The sequence below is a fragment of the Epinephelus lanceolatus genome, chromosome 9 (assembly GCF_041903045.1).
Source record: "Epinephelus lanceolatus isolate andai-2023 chromosome 9, ASM4190304v1, whole genome shotgun sequence".
In the NCBI taxonomy this organism is placed as follows: domain Eukaryota; kingdom Metazoa; phylum Chordata; class Actinopteri; order Perciformes; family Serranidae; genus Epinephelus; species Epinephelus lanceolatus.
The window spans coordinates 21,680,553-21,704,681 of NC_135742.1; the positions used below are offsets into that span (position 1 = coordinate 21,680,553).

General features: G+C 40.4%; 1 protein-coding gene across 5 annotated transcripts in view; it reads right to left on the reverse strand.

Annotated features, from left to right (window-relative positions):
- The window catches only part of frmd3 (FERM domain containing 3), an 89,781-nt gene that overhangs the window by 32,392 nt on the left and 33,260 nt on the right, over positions 1-24,129 (reverse strand). Inside the window, exons 4-11 of one of the 5 annotated variants that reach the window (XM_078170676.1) lie at positions 21,465-21,503; positions 18,378-18,456; positions 11,042-11,139; positions 7,842-7,965; positions 5,435-5,522; positions 3,058-3,146; positions 1,440-1,503; positions 968-1,003 (exon numbers count right to left, since the gene is read on the reverse strand). In XM_078170676.1, coding sequence (XP_078026802.1) covers positions 968-1,003; positions 1,440-1,503; positions 3,058-3,146; positions 5,435-5,522; positions 7,842-7,965; positions 11,042-11,139; positions 18,378-18,456; positions 21,465-21,503 — 617 coding nt within the window. Of the gene's footprint in view, positions 1-967; positions 1,004-1,439; positions 1,504-3,057; positions 3,147-5,434; positions 5,523-7,841; positions 7,966-11,041; positions 11,140-18,377; positions 18,460-21,464; positions 21,504-24,129 lie in introns of all 5 variants that reach the window. The other 4 variants (XM_078170677.1, XM_078170678.1, XM_033611254.2 and 1 more) reach the window with 4 other exon arrangements.

Sequence of the window (24,129 nt, forward strand, 5' to 3'; positions counted from 1 at the left end):
TCAGTAGGCTATATCTTCGGTAGCTAGCTAGCTAGCTAACCCTACACTTTTCAGGGTTTGATTTTGGTTTTGGAACTGGGAAGAAACATATATCTCCTTCCTTTTGAAAATGAAGGAAATCTGAAACAACTGCATTAGGGTCAATGGAGCACAGCTGTGTTGTTGTCGGACCCTGGTCCGGCCCAATGCAACGTTATGATTGGCCAGTCTGCGTCCAGGGGCGGGACTCAGCGAAGGGTCAATTTGGTTGTGAACATATGCTGTCTCCGTACACGCTAAAATTACTCTACTTAAATGGAGTCTGGTGGGTTTTGCCATTCTGGTTAAACAAAAAGGATCTTAATATTTAACAAAAACGTTAATCTCTGTAGGGATCCTTTCCTAATGTGTTTCAGACACGTTTAAAAAAAGTCTGAGCCTGTCAGCAAAAATAAACACTTTTCGTGGACGTAAATTGAGGGTGTGAACATGCCCCGAGTCGTAATATTGCAGCCTGTTTCACCACTTGTGGCTGCATCTGTCTCGCTCAATACTGGACCAGTTCCAAAAACTGTTATTGCCATTAGACACTTAGACACAAACAAGGCCAAAAAGGTCCAAGTTGAAAAATATCAAAGCTACCTTTTAATGTGAATGTTAGACAGCAACATTAGACACAATCAGCTGCAGTTCTTACAGAATGAAGGCGGTATGCACATTTATGAGGCACAGAATCTACCACAGCTCTCGACTGGACGACAAACATCGAGTGTACAGATGAAACGTGTCCCAAATGCAAGAAACCTGTACTAGTTATAAATTCAACATGTCTGAAGTCAGTATTTCCTGTTTATGTCACAGATGTCATGTAATTTATACTTGTTTACAGTGTTATACGTGCCCTAACATGGCTGTAATGAAGGAGTCTCATATTTGGGCCACAGTCGACACATGATGCGAGTGAGGAGGTTAATCGTAACACACCCACCATCCTGTTACAGTGAATCCTGCCTGTTAAGGAGATCTGAAACAGTGACACACACATATACAGTGTGTGTGATGGTGGACAGGATTACATAGACAAACAGTACAGTTTCATCGCACATTTATCTGATGTAACCGTAACACTGATGAGGAAAGGGGGAAAGGAAAGACAGAAGGAAGGAGGAAAGAGAATAGAGGATGTAGAGTACACTCAGAGGTCAACTAACATGAAACTGAATCAGATGAACACAGACAGTAACTGTGCATCTACATCACAGTAATGGTCTTCATTTTTCCACAAGTACTGAACTGCACAAATGTTAAAGGTTGGGATCTAACGTGGCAACATGATGATGACGACTACAATATACAACTACACAGGTCATCATCTCGATGGAGGAAACTACACAGCATGTTTTATTCTTCATTTTTAACCTTTAGAGGAGAAAGAGCATGCAGGAGGACGCAGCGCTCACCTCTTTCTGAATCCCGATGACGTAAAAGGTTTTCCCTTCGAACTTCAGCTTGCTGACGTCAGCCCTGCAGAGGACCATGATGTTAGGATCAGGGTTAAAGGCTAAATGATAAAAATACTGCTGAGAAAAATAAACTTATTCTTCGGAATAAGATTAAGGGTGGAGCAGTATGATTATTATTGTCTATTTGTCAGAGCTGTAACAGTGTCCTTAAGGTCTTGATATACAGTTTAGTCAACAGTGTGTTTTACCATTTAAGTTTCTTTACATTTGCACCTATTAACAATGATGGGATGCAACTAAGCACGTTTACTCAGGTACTCTACATATGTGCAGTTTTGAGGTGTTGTATTTGAATTTCAGATTTCAGTTTTCATCAAGTAGGGCTTTCCCCTAATAGCTGACCAAACATTAGTCGGCAAGATTTCATTGGTTGCTTAGTTGCAGAAACAAGCAAAACACAAACAACGTGACTCTATTAGGAGCTGCACCTTGTCAAAATTAATTAAAACCTACATGACTGGATCGTGTGGGAATTTAATTTGAAAGGACAGACACAGGAAGTGGCCACGCTCAGCAGTCATGTTACAAACCAATCACAGCCGACAGATATCTTTCCCTTCTTCTGTAAATATTCAGTCTGATAAATACGGAAAAGTTGATCATGTTAGTGCAGGGCTACCCAGAGCTTTACATCTGTCCATAGGCCTACACACTTTTAAACAGCTCCTGGAAGAAGATCAGCTCTGCTCTCAGGATTTCAGGTAAATAGGCTATATGGTGCTTGTTCAGGAACCTCAGATGCAGCCTGCCACCATGCTCTTGAAAGCTGGCACAAAGACGGCACAAGAGTAGCACCTAGCACCCAACCTCGCATTTTCCAGGTGGTTAAAGACGCAGCGTGTGTACGGCCTCTAATCTCCAGGGCTGGTACCTGCGGTTATTCCACAGGCTAGTTAATAACATGTTGGGCAGGAAATCCAAAGTGTGGGATCATTTTGAGAAGGTGAAGGACGAACCTAAGGTGATATGTAAACTCATCTTCATTGGTCGACTACAAACATGACGTATCATCTGAAACATGTCAGTAGCTACATGCCCATTAGCCACTTAGCACAATCATTACTGCTTTGCCGACAGCGTCATTAACAGGCGGCTCGTTCAGTGTGTGACGTTAATTACGTAAAGGATCTAAATACTTTTCCCCCACTGCCTGTTAACAACAGATGTTAAAAACTGTTTGCATTTTATTTTACCAGTGTACTTTATTGTGTACCAAAGAGTTACAGTATACAAATAATTGCTAAATGTTCACACCAAAATCCTGAGGGATATTCATCAAATTAAAGCAAGATAATGTTAACATGAGATTATGTAACTAAGCTTCACTTTTAATAACAAAAGCTAAATATTTAAACTTATGATAATCATATGTGCAGAAACTGATTATCAAGTCAAAGACCATAGTTTTAAATTGCTACTATTAAATTTTATATATTTAGCTCCATTTTACATTAAACCAAATGTAAGAATGTGTTATGGTTAGATTTGATGGAGTCTACACATCTAATTTCCATGTTTACAGGTTTATATTCAAGAATTTGGGATAAAATTGTACCATTTGAGAAGGTGGATCCTCTTGTTTCCCTGGAAGACCACAAAACCTGTGGCTGTGAATCCAAGAAAGGCTGTGGAGCCCGTGAAATCCTGCAAACACACAGACACACACACACACACAGATGCAGGGTGAGAGGCAGCACATGATACTACAGGTGGATTAACAGCGCGGATCAGTAATCTCCATGGTAATGGCACCTACACAAAATCACTTGTTTGTTTCAAACTTCACCCCCTAATTTGCAGTAACTGAAATAGACACAGGGAATACAGGTTTGATACAGTGAGGCAAAATGAAACCAATATCAACTCCAGATTAAGAGCTGAACACAATATGTTCCTGTCACTCTCCAACATCATTGATTATCATCTTTAGACTTCCTTTGTAAACCACTCCCTATGCCTCTGTGTTCCCGAGAGTTTCTCCGATTCTTCATCTTCACATAAGCGTGATGCTACAGTTCCGGCAAGAAAAGCCATTTCCAGCAAACCAAATTAAAATCATCCCACTGACAAGAGCGGAGCAGATAAAGGGGATCCTCTCCAATAGACAGAATTTAAATATCTTGTTAATCTGCTCAGCATAATCTGATACGCCTGTCCATGGGAGGGTGTCCCTGTTTCACACTCTGACTGGGCAGAGGATGAACAGAGCGGGCGAGAATGAGCGAGATGTAAAATATTGCTTTTTTTTTTATCAGATTCAGTCAGTTTCATCTATCACAATGGTGCAAGAGAAACACCAAGAGAAAAGTACAAACAGCATTAATATCACAGCAGAAAGCAAGATGTACAATTAAGTATCAAATGAACCACAGTCAGATGGAGTCAGTGACATTGATTTGCTAAAGCAATGATGTTCTTGGACCAATCAATAAGAACACTGATTCCTGAAGGTGATGGTTTCTCTTCAGACCTGGTTTCTTTTGTTTACAAAGATAATGTTGCCAGAGGTGCAAATGTGAACTCCACCTCTGCCTCACCTGATTACCCTCTCTCGGTGACCTCTTAGGTTTGCTAAAGGCTGCTGTCAGTAAAGTTAATCATGTGTATAGTCATCCTGTTAGTATGCAAATTAAGGGCAAACAAACAAAGGGTAAAGAGGGCAGGTCTCCACTGAAGCCAGGATTTGAACATCTGGACAACCACATGAACTGTGGTGAGCATTAATGCCTTTCAATGAAATGGCTGCGAATGAATTATACTCTTAATAAATAAGATGTCAAAATGATGCTTTGTTCAATACTGGCTCTCAGATTAAAATTAAAAACATGCATTTTACAGTGAAAACAGAAAGTCTAACTTCATACAGATAAAATCCTCCTGAGCATTTACTGCAACTGCCCAGTGACTTTATCCATTAATACATGGTGTACATTTTTATAAAAAGTTTCAGGGCATTTTGTTTAAGTATATCTTCCATGCAAAGTACATGCTGCATATACAAAGAGAGGAACAGTAAACAACTTGTTACAGGGGTAGACACATGAGGTGAAGGCCCTCCAAGACAGTGAGGTATTTTTTTGTGTTTTTTGATCAACATAGTGTTAAAACAACTTGGGTACATTACCGAGACATGAGGAATAAATTGTGCCAGTATTAATAGAGAGATTTGCATCACTGCAACAGCACCAGCCCTCACAGCCAGACTGGATTTAAGGGTGCTTTCAGACCTAAAGTTGTCTTGCTTTGGTCCGCATCAGGAACTAATTTGTTACAAAGTTGCATAATTGCCTAGAGTTGGTTCGTGTTCTCACGGCAGCATTTACAAGTGGATCAGATAAAATGCCTTGTGCAAGAAAGCTGCTCTTGATTGGTCAGAATTCTCATGTGGGAAAAATCCAGGAAGTAAACAAAACGTTGAAGAAGAGTACACTTGCAAGATAAATGTGACACTTTCTAATGTCACAATGGAGGGACAACTACGCAGGTTGATTTTAGCGCTGCTCATCGTGGACTATATTGCTGTCATTGTTCATTTTAGTCAAACCATACAGTTTGAAAACGAGGCACGGCTCCAACTAGAAAACAATGTGTTGATGCATTGGATGTGCTGAATGTGCATATTAAGGCAGTACAGGAGGAGGTGCACATTAATAATCCTCCAGGACTGTAACATGCTCATGTTTAACCCAAACAATGTGTCATGTGACTGTAGGTGGTTCAGATCGAGGTTGGGACAGCTGCTCACCACAAACAAACCACACCAGATAAGTCCTTGGTCTGGTTGTTTTAGTGCACATCCAGATGTGATTGCTGTGTTCACACCTGCCCAAACATTCTGCACGTAGCGGGCAAACAAACTTGAGTTTGATTGAACCGAACCAAACAAGGCAGGTGTGAAAGCACCCTAAGTGTACAGTCTCCACTAACGTTACCTTGCATGGGTGAGGGTCAACTCCATATGTCTCGAGGCTGTGCGCCCTTTGGAGCATGTTCAACTCTGCAAATGCAGCACACTGGCCCCTAAAAAGAGGAGAAGAGAGGATGACGTGATGTAAAATTCAACACATTGTTGCTGTTAGCATAAATTCCTGTGTGCTGGGTTATGAAAACAGTAAAGGTATGTATTTGTGTTGATTTATTTATTTATTCATTTGCATTTTTCCTCTATGAGTCAAGAATGGCAATTATAGTCTACACTGGTTTACCCAGTTGAAGTGACCTGCAGAGTCTTTGTAGGCAAGCCAACTACCAGGCTTCTTAAAGAAAATTCAAGGCCAAGCCAAATATCAGGCCATCAAAGCTCTCTTTGGTGCAGCTGAACCAGTAAGCTGGCGGCTATGGATCAAGAGGAGAGGCGCCACTTGGGCCCTGAAATACCACAAAAAACAGCAGGGCACGAGCAAGTAAAAGCAGAGGGGGGCACACCTGGGACAACACGTGTTGCCAGTGAGCCCTCTGTAGGTGTTGTAGGCCTATTATTTAAACACCAGTGAAGGAGGGTACCCACCTGATGACCCCATTGAAGTTTTTACCCTCCCTAAACCCCAACTCCCTCCCTCAGTATGGCTCTAACTTGCACTCACAATTGGAAATATGTGCAACAACAATCGACCTGTTAAACTCCAACACGATTAAATTCATCTCCTGTTAGTTTCTCTTCTCTTCTCTCATCAGAATGAGGGAGTAGGGGAAGGTAGAGCGTACAGCCTGGTCCGGTGGGGGAGAGTTCAGTCCACACAGACGTCTCTCTTTGGTTCTGCCTTCCCTACGCTACTTCTTACTTTTCTATCTACCTATGTTCTTTCCTACTTTTTCATCTAACCTTAACCCTTTGGCTCCCACTCGGGAACCCCCAGACAGCACTATCACTCCCACTCATAGTCTCAAGTACATGCATCAAGGGATTGTAACATCTCGTCCTAAACTGAACTGTTCATACACTAACAGCATGGACTTGTGTGTGTGAAAGACACAACAATTGTTCTTGAATGATTCCTCAGCATCCATCCGTTTGAGAAAGTGAGGGAGAATACCAATGTGCGTGAGATGAATATTTTTGTGGTATTGTGTTACATACAACACATTTTGGCAAGTGATTACATTCGGCCCAGTTTTTGATCATCGGTTAACATTTAGCAGAAAACAGACATATTAAGAGCAGTCAAGTGTTCAGAGGAAGCATGGCGTTTAGATTGGGTCCCTATAAGCCTCGCTTTCATTATGCAAATCTGTCTGCCAGCGGGTATGATCTCCCGGGAATTTAAAAACTTGTCTGTTTCCACTTGAAGTCAAGAAACTGAGTGATGAACGCAAATACTCATCCCGACGCCAGACAGATAAATCAACACTGTAATTGCTCATACAGACGTCTGTCTGTATGAGCACACAGGATAAAAATGTCAAAGCCATTAAAGACCTGCTTGATAAAACAACTCACTGACACACACACAGTGCACCCCACCCCATTTGTAAATCACCTGAAGTGTCTTTCGACGGCTCGGCATTAATCTACACGCTGTTAATCCTGTCCGTCAGACCCATCGGGGCAGACAGAGGGCACTTGGCATTGTCTGCCTCTGTGCTGTGGGAAATGAAGGATTTGTCTTTGATGTTTCTGTAATCGCTGTAAGTGTGACGGTCACAAACCTAACAAAATGACTCATGAGCTGCAGCGATGATATGCATAAATACCCAGAGGGAGAGGGTTATGTATATGTAACTGTCTATCATGTGATCGCATGAGTTAGGAACTTATTCTGCCCGAGCAAAGTACAGAGTTAGACTAAGAACATGGTGTTATTGTTGACATATTTTAATCTTATTCACTTTTATAATCATATTTATGCAGCAACCTCTGGGCTCATTAATCTCCTCTTTTAACTCTGCCTTTTCTTCATTTTGCATCTTGTTCCACACCCAACTTCCTGCTGATCACGTACGTCCAGCTCATTCTGCTCCATCTATCCTGAAAGGTTAATTTTAATCAAAATTTATATTCTGAAAATCCTGTAGAAGCGAGCAAGGTGTCTAAACTAAGCTAAGAATAAATAATTACAGTCATTCCTCTGCAAATTAATTTCACTTTTTATTTACTTTCAACTGAAATGCCTTCTGCAATGCAATGCACCACAAATCTCTTGGTGCCATCAAATTTTGTCTCAAGCCAGAACAACAGAAAAAGCGCTTTATTGTCTGCAGCGGAAAATTGTCTCCACAGCCTGCTTTGAAAGCGCAATGAGCATCTGCGCCTGTCATCAAAATCACACAGTAAACTGATAACACAGACGCAGCTCCAGACAACAAATAACCCCACCAGACGCACACACACGTCTGCTTTACCTGAGCTCGTTCTTGTGTATTTCCATAATCTTCCTCTCCAGTTTGAGGGATTGTTTAGGGAACAGTTTGAAGTCTCTGATGTAGTCGGACGGATGCTCCTCTGGGTCGTAGTCCCCGAGCTCAGCTGGAAACAGAGGGTGATGTCAGTGTGATAATGGTTCAAAACAACAGGTTAAACAGTTATTGCTGCTTTAAAGGAACAACTTTTTCAAGCAATTGGATTTCAATATGCTAAATACATGCAGGCCTCCTACCATAACATTTTGAGAAATACATTCATTCACATTATGGTGGACAGTGAGATGAGAAGATTGATATAGGGTCAGCCTATTGACCATCCCAAGAGCCAGAATAAAGCATGGTGAAGCAGCGTTTTGTTATCATGCTGCACAAACTGGAGGCCTGTAGGCCTACTATGAAGCCAGTTCAACTTACCCTGGATATCTTTTAGTTATCTGGCTTGACTAACCCTAACAGTGGCCATCTGGATAACCAACACTACAAAGCTGGTTATCAACAAGTTCAGTCAACTCTGGGTTTTCCTATCCAGCCACGAGGGCGTTCATGTGAAAGAGGCGGGGGTGTAAATTACGAGTGACATCATCAGAACCATGAATGAAGTAGGCTGCTTCATATGAGATGAGACTTAAAGTGTCTGCGACTGTGAGACAATAAAATGTCAGTGGTGTGGGATGTAAAAAACACACTGTGATCTTATTAGCGCAAACGTAGAAAAATTGAAAAAACTATCCAAAATTAGACCTAAATTATGTACAGGTATCACTGAGCTATGAGCCCATATGACATTAGTATCAAGTACTTTTTGCGGTTTAGTTGGATGATGAACATGCCACATAAAACATTTAAAAGTAATGCCAGACTGTTTCTGCTGCTGAAGTGAAGAGTGGAAAAGTAGCCTAATTAATGACTGATGAGGTCAACCTGACCTAAATGTTATATTTATAATACCGAGAGCCGATTATTTTATTAAGAAAATATCTGTTTTTTCCTAGTTCTCATCACACAGGTGTCTCATGTTATTTTGAGCTACAGTGATGAATTAGAGTGTAAAAGTAGCAACACTGTCACTGTGGACACTGTAAAATCATGTGTTTAGTGTGTAAACGATCTCCCCATTTGTTTGTTTGTTATACTGTACGTTTGTTGACGTATAACAGTATATAGGCTCCTCTTTTCTACCTGAGACTCCCGATTTATGTCTGTGGATACTTTTTTCTTCAGCGATCTGACTGGTCAGAGGTCGGGGTGTTGACAGGCTGTGATCCGATACTCTTAGCTGTTCAGCATCAGTTACCACAGTGATTTATCCCAGGAGTTAACCCTGAAGTTACCTCGCTAACTTCAAATCCTGCTTCATAGTACAGGCCTCTGGAATAACCTCCCAGATGATGTTAGACAAGCCAGGACTCTGACCACTTTTAAGTCAAGCTAAAAACATTCCTTTTTACAATGCCTACTCAACCCTGTTATTACTGCAACCTTATTTTTAAACTTTAAATCATTTAAATAATCTTTTTTATCTCTGCACTTCTTGTCTGCACTTTTGCTACTTTTAATGGCATTTTTTTAAAAATAGTAAATCATTTAGTCATTGATTTTATCTTATCTTCTTTTTCTCTCTACTCTTTTATAGGAAATCTGTATTCTTTTACTATGTTTTATATTTCTGTAAAGCACTTTGAATTGCCCTGGTGTATGAAATATGCTACACAAATAAAGCCGCCTTGCCTTGTCTACCACTCTCCTGTCTGGTGGTATCAGTTTCATCTAACTCATCATCAGAATAAGAATAAACATATTTCCGAAAATGTTGAACTTTTCCTTTAAAATCTAATTTAGATTTGTGTCATCAGCAAATTTGCTGGTCGCTCAATCCCAGACAAAAGCTTAAAAACAGATTCATTCCTAATATATATTTATTTATTTCCACAGGAGAACATAAGCAGCTCAGATAACCCCGATAGATAAATATTCCCCTTATTGGATCCAGTACAAAGCCTTAACAGACACTAATTTCTCTTTATAATCCGTTCTTAATTAGCAGTCATAATAAAGGTTAAATCAGAAACTTGCCTGGAGTTTAATTAAACAGTAATCCTCAACCTATTCTCCAGCTCTGTAATCAACACCCTGACAAAGTGGGACAGGGACCTGCCCTCGTTAATCAAAGCAGCCAATGATACGCTGCAGAAACACTGTGAGTCGAGATAACTCAGCCAGTCATGCTCCGCTCTCTGGGGAGATGAGCCAATCAGAGAGTGTTTGCACAGTTCACAGATTTGTGTATCAGAGGGGTTCATTTATATCAGCTCAGCTAATTCCACTTTTAATCCATATTAAAGCAAGTGGCTCCGCACTGTGATTCAACGTTAAAGGTGCCATGTGCGACATGCAGAGAATTAATACAGCAGCAAATAACTATTTTAGATGTAAAGATATAGCAGGATACTTTTTTTCAGCATCACAACCCCCCAAAAATGACTTGTTTCACTATAGGGATTTGATACATTCAGTCCAATAACAACTGGGAAGTCTAAAAGAGCCACACAATTTAATAATTTTAAGTTAAAAGAGCTCTACACCAGAAGTACCCGGAGGAAGTCTCTAAAGTGCCTGCTCTATGGGCCGCACAATGCGGAAGCAGTGCCGATCATCGGGTCATTTCATACACAGTAGTTAAACCTATTTGCTTACTGAGCAACTTCCATAGAAAAGAATGGGGCCTCGCTGCCGATGCTGTATCCAGGTCTCTCTATACATTCATGGAACCAAGCGAAAAAGCTAACGTTAGCCTTCTAATATATTTTTTTTAGATTGAAAAGTAAAAGAGAGAATATGAAATATGGTTGGCATAATTTAATTTTACAACATTACACAATATACCTTAAATTACAAAATGCTAACAACATCAGATCAAACTAGCTGAACAGCATCGGTGAGAAGAACATAATCGGATATTCGTGACTCATTCTAAACTGCATAATAAATGTAAAAAACAGTAGTGAAAATGCAGCAAAGCTAGGGGGGAAAAAACTAGTTAAAATGCTCAAAGCCATGCATACATGTTAAAAATAAAATATAATAATTGTCAGTAGGGAATCAACTTAACATGCTAAATCACCAGGAGGTCAATTGTCAATAAAGTTGAACTGAATCCAGTGGTTGTCAGTAGGTCTCACCCTGTATGATGCAGGCTCCCAGATATGCAGCTTCAGCGAAAGGACAGAGGAGACGGCCATGGTAGATATCTCTCTTCAACTGCAGGTAAAGGAGATACCTGGATGCACAGACACAATGCACGTAGTCAAAAAAAGAGAACAACTGTCAATGCTCACACTGAAAGTTTATTTAGTCCACAGTAAGGCAGTGTATGGCTGGTAAAAATTCTGCACTAAGGAAGAAATACATAGAAAATTTAATGTGGATGAGTGTCTCTGGTTATACTTACTGCATCAAAGTGTGCATTTAATATTTATTTTGTTAAATGAGTCTTATTCATGTAGCCTAATGTTACATACAGTAAACTCACACACTATGAATAAGTAAATCTGTACTGTTTGTTCCAGAGAGTTAACAGAAACGTTACTAAAACCAAAACAATCTCAGTCCTTGATTCAATAATGATCCAGCTGTGTTACCATGGCAATTAGAGAGCACATTGCTATGGAAACAACTACCACACAGCAGCGACTGGTACTGTAGTTACTATGGAAACGGCTTCAATGGAGGCAAGTTGAGGCATGCTGCTGACATGCTGATTTGTCTCGTGTTAGCAGGGAGACAAGATATGACAGTGGTGCTGAAACTATAGGGTCATGTGTTGCCATGGATACAGATGAGTTTCCAGAGGAGACGACATCAGCCGCTCACACCACAGTCAACTGACTCATTAAACTTGTTTTCTGGCTCAAGCAGCAGAAGGAAAGCATGAAAGATTGAATGGAGCGAAAAGCCTGCTGCTGAAACTAAATAGTTTTATTTATAAAGTCGGTCTGGAGCTGCACGGAGGTTCTTCAAATTGACCTAAAAAACACAGCTTTCTTTATTTACATGACCTTCTCAATTGTGTTTAATTTAATCCTTGTCTGTTTTCTTCTTTGTTGCATGCAGAGATTCTTCCTGTCTTGGTCATCTCATCTTCTGTTTCCTTCCCTGAACTCTTATTTCCATCTTGCAGTTAAAGTTACAGTATCTTTCTTTAAGTAACAGCAAGTCCTTCATCTGTAACTCCTTTGTGATTTTGGTTTAATCAATTAATACAGTACATAAAGAAACAGCTGTCATAATTACTACAAAATGCTAAGTCTTAATCCAATTTTCCCATCTTGTCAGTTTCTCTAATTTTACCCTTCTCTGCCCCCTCACCTTGCTTTTTTCTCCCTCTTTTCTTCCATCTCTTCCTCTCCCACTCTGTGGTTTTATTATTCCAATTCTCATTTACTGCATGAAGTTACATTTGTGTAGGTCAGCAGTGCTTTGACAGCACACTATGGGATCACTGAGCAGGTTACATCTATGCACTTTTACAGCTGAGCGATGCTCAAATCTGGCCAAAGAAGCAAGAATATAAAATCTGATAGATTCTCTATCCTTGGGCCACATTCTTTGCTGACGTTTTTTTTTTTTTTTAAAATTCTCTTTTTACAATATCTGCAAAGGGAAACTATGGTATATCCTCCTGAGACCTGAACTTTTGGTTGGTATGCATCAGTAGAACCTGATAAGTATAAAAAACAACATTGTCAACAATAATTACATCCCAATATCTTCAAATCAGACAACAATAAAGTCCTAGTGTCCTCAAATGAGTACTTCCTAATTAACAGTGTCTTAGCTTGTTACTGCCCCTTAAAGTGGTCAAATTTGTTGCCATATCAAACTACAAACATTATTACACATAAATAAACAAGTTTCAACCATAACATGTGATCAGGTTTTGGTCTTGTCCACTTTTGTGTCGGGATCAGCTGCAGACTGACTTGGCAGAGATGGCTGCCATCTTGTTTCTACATGGATTACTTTGCTACCACTAGATGGCACAAAAGAAGTATCCACAAATGAGGACAACAGGTCTAAGTTAAGTAGAATGAAGTATAGGGTCAAGGTCAAGAAGTATAAGGCCTGGTCCACACGAGCACGGGTATTTTTAAAACCAAACTTTTTTGGCCTCCAGTTTTTAAAAAATCTGCGTCCATATGAGCGGTGTAATGAAAATACCTCCGTCCACATGACACCGCATATTCCACTATCAAGCAATGTAATACACAAGCCAAAGCAGTAGGTGGCAATATAACTCCTAACTGTAAGGCCATCGTAGCCAATCAGAAGGCAGTAAAACGTCATTACCGAAAAACAACAATCTCTGAACTCCAGAGTGTTGAAAATTCTGATTCCTCAGCAGCTCCTTGAGAATCACTGTGTCATCATGTCACTGAGTAGCGTTAGTTGTATGATACAGCCACAAAGTGCTGATATGTTGCTAAATAGCAGCAGTATTTTGTTTAGGTCCATTCCCAAATCGTCTCTCGCACACACTGGATCGGGTAATAACAGCTGTTTTCTGTTTACATCGCACACTGTGACGTCATACAATGGAGACGAGACAAAACTGCGGTTATCCTGTCAATACATGACTGCTGACACCGGACTTTTCCAAAAAGTCTGGACTCTGGTTACAAATACAAAAAGAGTCACGGTTTTATAAATACCCGCGTTGGTGTGGACAGCCCCTAAGTCGTATGAGGACACAGCGTCTCAGGAGGATGTGGTTTATGTTAGAGCAATATTGTGGTCATGGTTACAGTGATAAAAAGGCAAACATTATTAGGTTGTAGGACTGAAACTTCTCCCGCATGTTAGATGCGTATGAGAACCATGATGGCCTATGCAAACACACAAAAACAAAAAAAAAGCGAATGGCCCTATGCAGAGCCACTGTTTAATTTGTCCGTTCTGGGCTACTGTAGAACAACATGGTAGCCTCTGAGGAAGAGGACCCATTCTATATGTGGATATATGAACACCTCGTGCTAAGGTAACAAAAACACAACAATTCTTATTTACAGGTGACTATAAAATATTGCAAACAGTTATGAATATCATATACCATATCTGCCAATATATTCCCCATACATCTTACACACTGGACTTACAGAACATTGTGTACAACCTGGTCTCACTCCGAAGTTGTCAAAATCTGGCAGTTCGCGCAGTGACTTGCGGCGAAAAAAGCCGTCCTTTAACGTCGGCATGATACACGGCTATAACCTCACCGTTATAGTTTAACAGCGCCTGGCGTGTCAAGGGGAAACACAGCGGTACAAGAACGAAAGTTAAGGTGGCGAAAGTCCAAGTGGGGCAAGTGGGAAAGTGGTGGATGGGTCCAAAAACAAACACCGACTTTCACCTGAGAGAGCGGCGTTTGTGTCCTGTAAGATTATAAATCCAAACCACGTTCTTTTTTTTCCCCAAATTCTAACCACATGCTTTTGTTTCTTAAACGCAACCACTTGCGTTTCTTGTTGAGGAAAAAAAACTGTTGTGTTTTACTGATGTTGTGTGTTTATTGTGAAAGAGACAGTATGCAAACAGTGAACTTCCTGTGTATGTGGACGTGGAAAGTCCATGACCAAATGTAAATATGTGATGAGGTTGGATTGAGAATGTGTTGGTGTGTAAGACCAGTTAAATTTTGTCTTCTTCTTATCCACCACCTCAACCTCCCCAGTCACTCTGCCCATAAATACTCTCTTCTCTCTGCCTTAGCCTTGATGCAGAATCACCTTATATGAATGTGATTACTAAGAATACTGGGTCATTTTTTTTTCATCTCTTTTTTGATATTTGAGGGCGGGGGTAAAGCTGAGGATGCAAATGGCAGACTTCAAATAACATCCTGCAAACTGGAGCACATGCAGCACACACACACACACATTAGCATAATAGTTTTTGGATTTTGATGATGAAAAAAAAAAAATCCCTCCCAGAAAAAAACTTGATATTGAGCACTTCATTGGATTTCATCACCGCCTGCAGTTCCCTCTGAACTTGAAAACTAAAACTCAGCCTCAATCTAACTTCTCTGTCCACTCCAAACTTAGACCAATGTGGTGTAATGGTGCTCCTTAAGGACTCTGAGATTAGGTTGTTTTTTTTCTTTGACACAAGCTAATGAAAATAAATAGACACATAAATATGCAGTCCTTTAAACAAGTTTGAATGCATGAAGATGAGGGCAACAGAGAGAACAGAGATGAAATGAAAGTAAAGTTTTAATGACATTGACGATGTGCAAAAACACCTTTAAGTAATAAAAGTTGAGGAGGACGGGGAGATGTGCCAAAATGAGTTGAGAGACGTGGAGACACACCTGAGGGAGCAGAGTGGGCTGTGATAACGGGGAGGAGGAAGGAGGAGGACAAAGAGAGACCAACAGAAGGGAGGGAGGAGATACCTCAGGGATGAAATTATGGAGGGATCTGGAGAGGATGGAGGAGAGAAAGATGGAGGCTCGGAGGAAGGGAAGAGAGAGATGGTGAGACATGACAGCTCAGATGGGACGGAGAACACGAAAACAGAGTCCCCGCTGAGAGAGCATCGCTAATTATCACTATAGGCCTGAGTGAAGGTGTGTGTGAGTGTGTATATTTGGGAGGAGGAGGGCTGTTAAAAAGTTTTTATGAATATTAATTCCACAATTTCATTAAACAGAAATGTGCTGTTGTTTTTTTTTATATAAATTACGACGCTGTCTCCTAGAAATTACATTTATATTACTGGTACATAGTTGTGACAACATGGATGAAGCTCAGAGATATTTCTTTGAGTTACTAAAACATGAATTCAGTTAAATGTTGATAAAAAGGTAATATTACAAAAATAAAGTTGTAGTCACTACGATAGTGTATTGCAAGATTTCTTATTTTAGCAAGAAAAAAAACAGTCAGTAAACATTTTGCTGATACGTTCAGTGTCAACATGTTTGTGACTTGCCAGATACGTTAATTAGCAACATTTGGTGATAGCCAGCAGCCATGTTAAGCTGTACTGCTCATTACACACTGGACAACTACATTGTTGGAGTGAGTTTTCTGGAGCATATTCACATCAAATCATTGTAAAAGCATGTTACCAAAGTCAAACTGCTGTATTTGTGAATCTACACCGCCGCTCAGGAGTCTGAAATCGCTGGCCACAAAAGCTTGATTGGGTTCAGTCGGATGGCTGAGAGGAGCACTCTGAATGGTCTTTTTGATGCTTTTGGGTTGTAGAAAATTGTCTTTACAAATAGATGCTATTTAGTATGAAGGGTTTGTTTTGTACTGGGAGAACAAAACGCAGTACAATGGTTCAGCCAGACTGATAAATGAAAGGGCAGAAAGAGACAAGGATCTCTCTGAGCAATAGTTCAGTAAGAGTAGAAAAAAATCACCAGTCAATGGGAGAGAAACTGAAATGTGTCCAGATTTAAATAGGAACAGGTTCCTGATTAAGTGTTTTGGTCATTCACTTCCAGCACAACGTGAAAGGTACCCTGGCTGCGTTGGTTGTTGACATGCTGGGACACCATGTCAAGTTCTGCCTGTTACATGCATTGTTTTGTTTCAAAATACACTTCCATTTTTACAGGGAATGTACCGTTTACATTCAGTCTCTGTCAAAATAAAGGCACTACGTCAGTACAACACCTCAAATTGATGTTTTTTCCCCTACAACAACAAAAGCACATGGTTAGGTTTAGGAATAAAGAACAGGGTTTGGCTTTAGAATCATACGGGACGCAAACACCGCTCTCCCAGGTAGAAGTCATTATTTGTTGGACCATCCACCACCCCTTCTTCCCACCCTATTCATATGTTTGTCACCTTAACTTTTGTTCTTGTCCCGCCGCATTTCCCCCTGACACCGCCGAGCACCATTAAACTATAATGGTGACTGTCGATGACTTTGGCATGAGACCGGGCTGACTGAGGAAACTGCAGAGGGCCCAAAGAAAAACAGGTTCCCAAAATATTTAGAGCCCATTTGCACCATTAGGCCCGTTTCCACTGTAGGAACTTCGGGGTAATTTTATGGGGCCGGGGCCGTTGGTGCATGTCTCCACCGCAGGAACCACCCCCGAAGGACAGAGTTCCGGAACTTTTACAGGGGCTAAACAAGTCCCTGCCTCGGGGTAGGTACTCAGAACGGCCCCAAGAAACTCCTGGCTGGGGCTTGGGGATTATTTGGTGTTGATTGGATATACTCAAGACGGGATGTGACGTTTTGTAAATAACAACATGGTTATCGTAGATTAGCTGTTAGCGGTGTCTGTAATAACTCTGGTCACGGTCCGTGAAAAAAAATTGTTTTCCAGCGGATATCTTAGTTACAACATGATTGAGCTAGCAAAGCAGTTTTGTGTTGCTATGTGTGGTATTAATTCAGTTTTGGGAAATCATGATGTCTAGAAAGCATCAGTGGCTGCAGCTGACAGGGACAGCTAACAGCAGCAGCAAAGCTAACATCAGGACGTCATCTGTTAAAAGCCTCCCGTTGTTGGATACGACATGAAACTACTCCAGTTAGCTCAATCATGTTGTAACTAAGACATCCGCTGGAAAAAATATTTTTTCCACGGCCCGTGACCGGAGTTATTACAGACACCGCTAACGGCTAACGGCGTCCCTACGCCCCTACGTCGCCCCGGTCAAAATGGTCGCGCAATGATTACGTCACATCCAGAGCCCGTAACTTTACAAGAACCTTCCTCCTACTCCGCTCTCTCAGTGGAGACACAGCGGTTGAGAGGGCCGAGTGAGAGGGTGTTCCTGTAGTAGTTCCTGCCCCCCAAATAGTACCAGGAACTTCTTCAGTGGAAACGGACCTATTGTAGTGCAATAATGATCGAAGGTCACACAAGCTTTCCTGATTTGAAAAAGATATCCAAAATCGAAGGTGGGGACATTCATTGAGTGAAAGTTTTATTCATTTAATTGTTCTTCTTTTGGGGCCAAAACTGTTTAAAATGTAAATAATACAATTGGTATCAGAATCAAACTGTTTTTATCCCTCTCTCTATATATAGCTATTGCTGAGGGAAAGAAGAAAACCATGAATATAACAGCTGATTCCAAACTTTTGAATTGCAGTGTTTGAAGAACAAATATATTTTCTGAAGGCTAAAAAAGGAGAAGCAAATAGATAAGATAATCTTACAATCAGAACTGTGGTGGCAAAACTTGGATATTCCTACAAACTGCTGTGTTTCAAAAGAGTACTTGAGTCTGTTTTTTGACATATATTTTATTTTTGTTCTTTTAGCAGGCTTCGGATAGTGTTAGCAAACCAGCCAAAGGTCCCTGAGATAATCAACCACTCTCTTAAACTACCATCAGGTTACTGGAATTCAGCTGACTCCAGTTTAAATGTAATAAGGTTGTTGCGAGATATGTCTTGTTCTATTTCTCACTTTCTCTGTCCCTCCCTTCTTACTCCATCCCTCAAAAATCATCCATTGTGTGTGTAAGTTTTTACCTGGTGAGCTCCTCCTTGATTTTCATTGGCTCGTGAGGATAAAACTTGACCCGGAAACACATGGTGTACGGCTGCTGAGCTGCTGAAGACAAGAGAAGAAAGTTTAGAAGAAAGGAGAAGAAAGAGGAGACAGAAAGTAGTTTGAGAGAGCAGAAGAGAAAGATGAGAGAAATGAGAGAAGAGAAGTAAAAGTAGATGTTTTAATTGGGAGAGAAGAGGAAAAAGAAGAAGAGAGATAAATGAATGAGTGCAGGACAGAAGGGGAGCAGAGCAATGAGGATTATATAAAACTGAGGGAAGAAGAAGGAGTTGGAGCCCAAAAAAGAATTGTGGTATGCCTCTAATACTGATTAGTCATTTGATAATTACAGTAATTACCCATCACACACACACACACACACACACACACTCTGCCTGACTTGGACTGGGGTCTGCTTCTTTTCCTTTGATCTGAGACCGAAAGCATTTCATTTCTGACTGTGTGTGTGTTGCTGTGGGAGAAAATTTGAGCACTGAATAAGATTTAAATATGCCCGGTAACATACATACACACACACACTTATGTAAGTGCACACACACACTGACACACACACACACAGTCAGTGATGTGGGGCTGGGATCAAACGACAGCAGTAGCTTAAACTCCCTCCTGGGGTCCCGCTGATCTCACCAAATTGCATATAAACACACATTCATGCACACACATGCTAACATTCAAAGTTGACTCACTGAAGTTTGCACATTTGCATGGCGTGCAGACATACATATCATTACACAGTGTGCAGTGAGAAAACATCAGTAGCAGTTGTTGTAAGCCAACCCATTATGCATTCACAGATTAGATGAGAAGTATAGAAACCATGCTTCATGTACAAGTTCTGTTGTATAGTTTATGTGATGATATGCTGTGTATAGAGAGACTGAATTTACACTTCCTGGTGAAAGTTGTCAAGGTCTGATTGTATTTTACTGTAAAATACAATAGTTAATGTGATATATGCTGTGTATAGAGAGACTGAATTTACACTTCCCGGTGAAAGTTGTCATGGTCTGATTGTATTTTACTGTAAAACTTCAAGTAAAAGCCTAGTCCCAATTAAACACCAGTCTCTTTTACTAGTCCGGTGTAGCTAAACATTTTGACAAACAAAGGCCTGTCTCAATTAGAAGCCTGGTCTGGTTGCCAAGTAGTTAATTTTTACAGAAGTTCTTTGGATGTATAAAATCAGATTGTTAACTACCCACTTGAGCTAACATTAGTTAGCTGTTTAGATGGTGCATATAAATATAAATGTTTAAACTTAAAAAAAGGGGGTTTTATAAATGTTAATTCAAGTTATGAATGTTGTTTTCACAGGGTAAGGTGGTGCTGTGTCAGCATGCCAGCTGCCATGACACAAGTGTCATAAAATAACAACTAATTGATATGTTATTCAAAGCCTAAACTTTATAAAAGTAATAATCGTACTGGTTCAAATAAACAATTTGATTGTATTTCCCATCTTTGCTGAGCAGCAGTTTTGTGCAAAAGGAATTGAAAGCCTGTCCCAAAAATAAGCCTGTTAAGTTCAGTGATTTAAGCAAATAACAGCCCGGGCTACCTATTAAAGTTTTACGGTATTTTTATGTTCTTTCAAATGTCTGATATTCATGGAAGACCACAGTTTGCATTCTGTTTCCTAATAAATAAAACAAATACTTCGTGCTATAGTATTTAGACATGTTATTATGTTGTACATAATCATCCAGTCCATGTAAATCCATTAATTTTCTTTTATTATTATTATTATTATTATTTTATATACAATTTAATACAAACAGGTGCTTTTTTAGTGTAAATAATAGACCTATATATCCTTAGCCTTTATTTGTCCAGCATTGTTGTCCTAGTTCTTAGCTGTTATGTCTTTTTTTGTGTTAGTACATAAGAGCAATGCCAAAAAAGAGTCAAATTCTTTATATGTACACACACTGGCTACTTGACTGAAATAGATGTTTCTGATTCTACTAATGACTGTCAATGTGATAAGCAATTTACAGGGTGGTTTTGTTGTATGAATCGGGTATCCTAACCATAAAATGCTTACTGGCTTTAACAGGTACTTATATGTAGGTACATTGGAGGAAAACAAGAGCATGGGTGACAAAGGGAGCAACAATTGGGCATTTTATGGGACAGGAGAGAGGCACAGTACTGGGAAACAAAACAACACATTCTGACTCCCAACTTGTCAAAGACTGACGCTTGGTCAGTGGCCCTACACGTCAAACTATGACACTCTAGCTACCTCACCAATGTCGGGTTTTGTTATTCAGGAACGGGCGTGTTCATTTATGCTTGTTACATGTCTTATGTCTTTTTTAAATAAACTTCCATTTTCACAAGAAACTTTGAACTTTGGTAAAATTCGTTGTTTTTAGGTGTACTTTTTAGTATAACCCAGTATTTTTAGTTTGGTTTATAAAAAACATCATGGTTTGGCTTAAAGTAACTACGTTTGTTACCAATGTAATATAACGTCAGATGACATACGTTACATACGTCATGTGACAAATGTTACTAGTATAGTATGCTACGCATACTAGCACGCTACATTGTTATCAAAATAACGCTATTAACCTTTGGTTTCACATGGAAAACAAACAGCAGGCTCCCAGGTGAAAGTTCGCAGTTGTTTGACCTAGCCATGTCCAATCCCACCATCCTATTTAGACTTTCTCCCACTTCATACAATGGCAGCTGCTTGGGGCATCAAGAAATGCTGCTGTCCAGTGTATCTTATACCACCATTAAAGGATGCCTCTATGCGTCGGTATCTGACACCAAGGGCCACTGACCAAGTGTCTGTATTTGACAAGCTGGGAGTGAGACTGGGTTGAACAAGTTTGGCAACAAAATGGCGTTAACAACATTGACAGTCTGCTGACGTCTTTATGGCATTATGTATTTCACAGTTACAATATGCAACCAAAACAGTAAAGCAGGATAACAGATGGGTCTTTGGGAAAATCCCTCAGAAACTCAGATGGAGGCGTTGCTGAAGAACATATATAAAATGTGATTCTAAAATGACAGGCGGTACTCACCAATGCTGGGGTACAGCAATGTAATTTTGGGGTAGGAGGCTTGGAAAAAAAGGGGTACAAAGCTTGGAATAAGAATAAAGAGGGACTTGTTTGTATTAACTTATGTCTGACATTTACTTATGTGCACAGGGGTTATTTTGAGTGTAAAGGCCCAGATACACCAAACTGACATCAAAGAACTAGTGACAATGAAGGCCTACTTTTGAGTAACCCCTCATTGCCGCTGCAAAACACACTGCAAAGACTACAGCAATGACCAACTAGCACATACGTTCTGTGCCTGCAGGAGAAGAAATAACACTGCCACACCAGCAAGCGGCAGCAGTCTGTATCAGGACCCCTGGAACGCCACTCAGCCTTGCTCTCAATTTTTCCCAGAGGCTACTCGCAGTATTGCAGCAAAAAAATCCCCTGTGGTCTAAAAGGCATTTTCTCTATAGAACAACATTATAAAAGAGATATCTGTAAAACTGTTGACAGAACACCTCAGACTGCAAACACAATGTAAAGTCTATAAGACAAGCAGGAACTCGCGGGTGGGGTCAGCAGGAGAAACTATTTTGCATATTCAGTGGGCCACATATTGCAGAAGTAAACCCAGAAGCGATAAACTTATTTTGGCATATGCACCATGCTGCAATTTCATAGCACTGAATAGGTGCCATCTTGGCATCCGGTATTGAGGTATTATATTGAGGTATTATTACAGATCTATGGTCTGTATTCATTATTCAAGGAAAACCAGAAAACTGACAGGATGGATTCAAGATGTTGATCCTAATATAACAGGTTTGTTTCAGTCTCATGCATTCTTGACTTTCACCATTTGTTTACTTTCCTCACTTCCATTTCTCTTCTTGTGTGCTGTACTGAACTGCCAGTCAGAGTGTTTTCTCTCGCTGACAGGCTCTGCCATCAGCAGACGCTGATTCAACATGCTGAATGGGCCAGAAAGAAGCCAACAAGTGCCGACTAGTGCCAATGGTGCGTGACACACTGTAAAAACTATAGGGTGTAATATAATCACTGATAGCTCAACACTGACTGACAGCCGACCATTGGCTTGGTGTGTCATGGCCCCAATGCAGGAATCTAGATGGATTGGATGCTAAAAGAAGAGGCAAAATCATTTGATATGGGCAATGATTTTAAAGTGGGCATCAACCATGAACTCAGCCAAAGAGAAAGAGAAGAAGAAAAGGACAGAGGAGCAGAAGAGGAGGAAAGTGAGTATCATCTAACACGGGAACAGGAATCTTTACTAAGTGCCCTCACCACTCTGTCTTTAATGGCTGGGATCCTCTGCGGTATTATCTAGCTATGAAAAACAGCACACATCTACATAATACATGCTGAGCAATATGAAAGATGCAATCCTCCCACCCGCGCCCAATTTTGAGCTGCTTTCTGCTAAGGCTTAAGGGACCACGGTGCTTTTTTTTAAATAAAAAAAAAAAAAACACTGTTTCAGGGGAAAGGGAATTGGCACAATACTGTGCACACACACACAATGTGACGCATATGCACGTAAGCTGAGACGCACAAAGAGAAAATAAATCACAAGCCACACACCCTAATTTGAGCGTAAATGCTGCCACAGGGAGAACTGATGTGTCAGTACGACTCAGGGTCTTTTCACCACTCATCCTCCGTCCCTCTCTCTCATCTCCTTTTCTTTCTTTCACTCTCTGTCAGCCTCTCTCATCTCAAACTGTCTCTCAAATCTCCTCCTTTCTCTCTCTTTTCCTCCCTAATCTGACTTCTTTCTTTAGCCACATTATATATCACTGTCCCTTCTCTCCCTTCTGAATTAGCCCCCCACACACTTCCTCTTTATCACTCTTCCCCCCTCTTGCTCCATCTCAATCGCTCATTCTAATTTTCACTGGTCTCCTCATCCTCCCTCCTTCCTGCCCTCTCGCACATGTTCTGATGAAGCAGAACGAACCGCTAATGGCTACTTTATTAATTTATAGCAAGACAGAAAGAACAGGACACTCATTTAAAGGGTGGGCGAAGTTCAGACGGAGACATGTTTTTGCAGATTGCAGAGGTAACTGGCCAAATGTAGACGAAGATCTCACAGAGAAATTCTGCAGCAACGCATCAGTTTCAGCAGCAAACATCAGGATTTGGCATCAGTCCATTAGAGTGAAAAACCAAGACGATTTTTAAAGCCTATATAGAGATGATAAAACGTGAAAGAGGAGGGAGAGGACATTAAGGTGCACTGGATTCCAAATAAAATCTCTGCTTTTTGATTTTGTCTTCCAAACTTCTGTATAAAAAGGTGGCTGACAAAGCGAAATTTGTTTAAATATTTTATGAAGCAAAGGCAGTCTTGTCCTCCCTTGTACCTTCAGCTACTCCTTTCTAGGAAGGGAATAAAACATTTGCTTCTCGAAATAAAGTGTGTCTCAAAATTCACTGCAACGTGATTTTACACTGCATTTTTAAAACTACACTGATCAGCTATTTCACTAGTCGTGTCGCAGTCAGCGGTGGAAGAAGTGTTAGTAAAGATCTTTTACTTGAGTAAAAATAGCAATACCACAAGTGTTTCTAGGTAATTACAATGCCTCTCGATGATCTTCAGTTCTGAACTGAAGTGGCCTCTTAGATGAGAGGTGAAACATCCTGACAAGTGCACTGGACATATACGTCA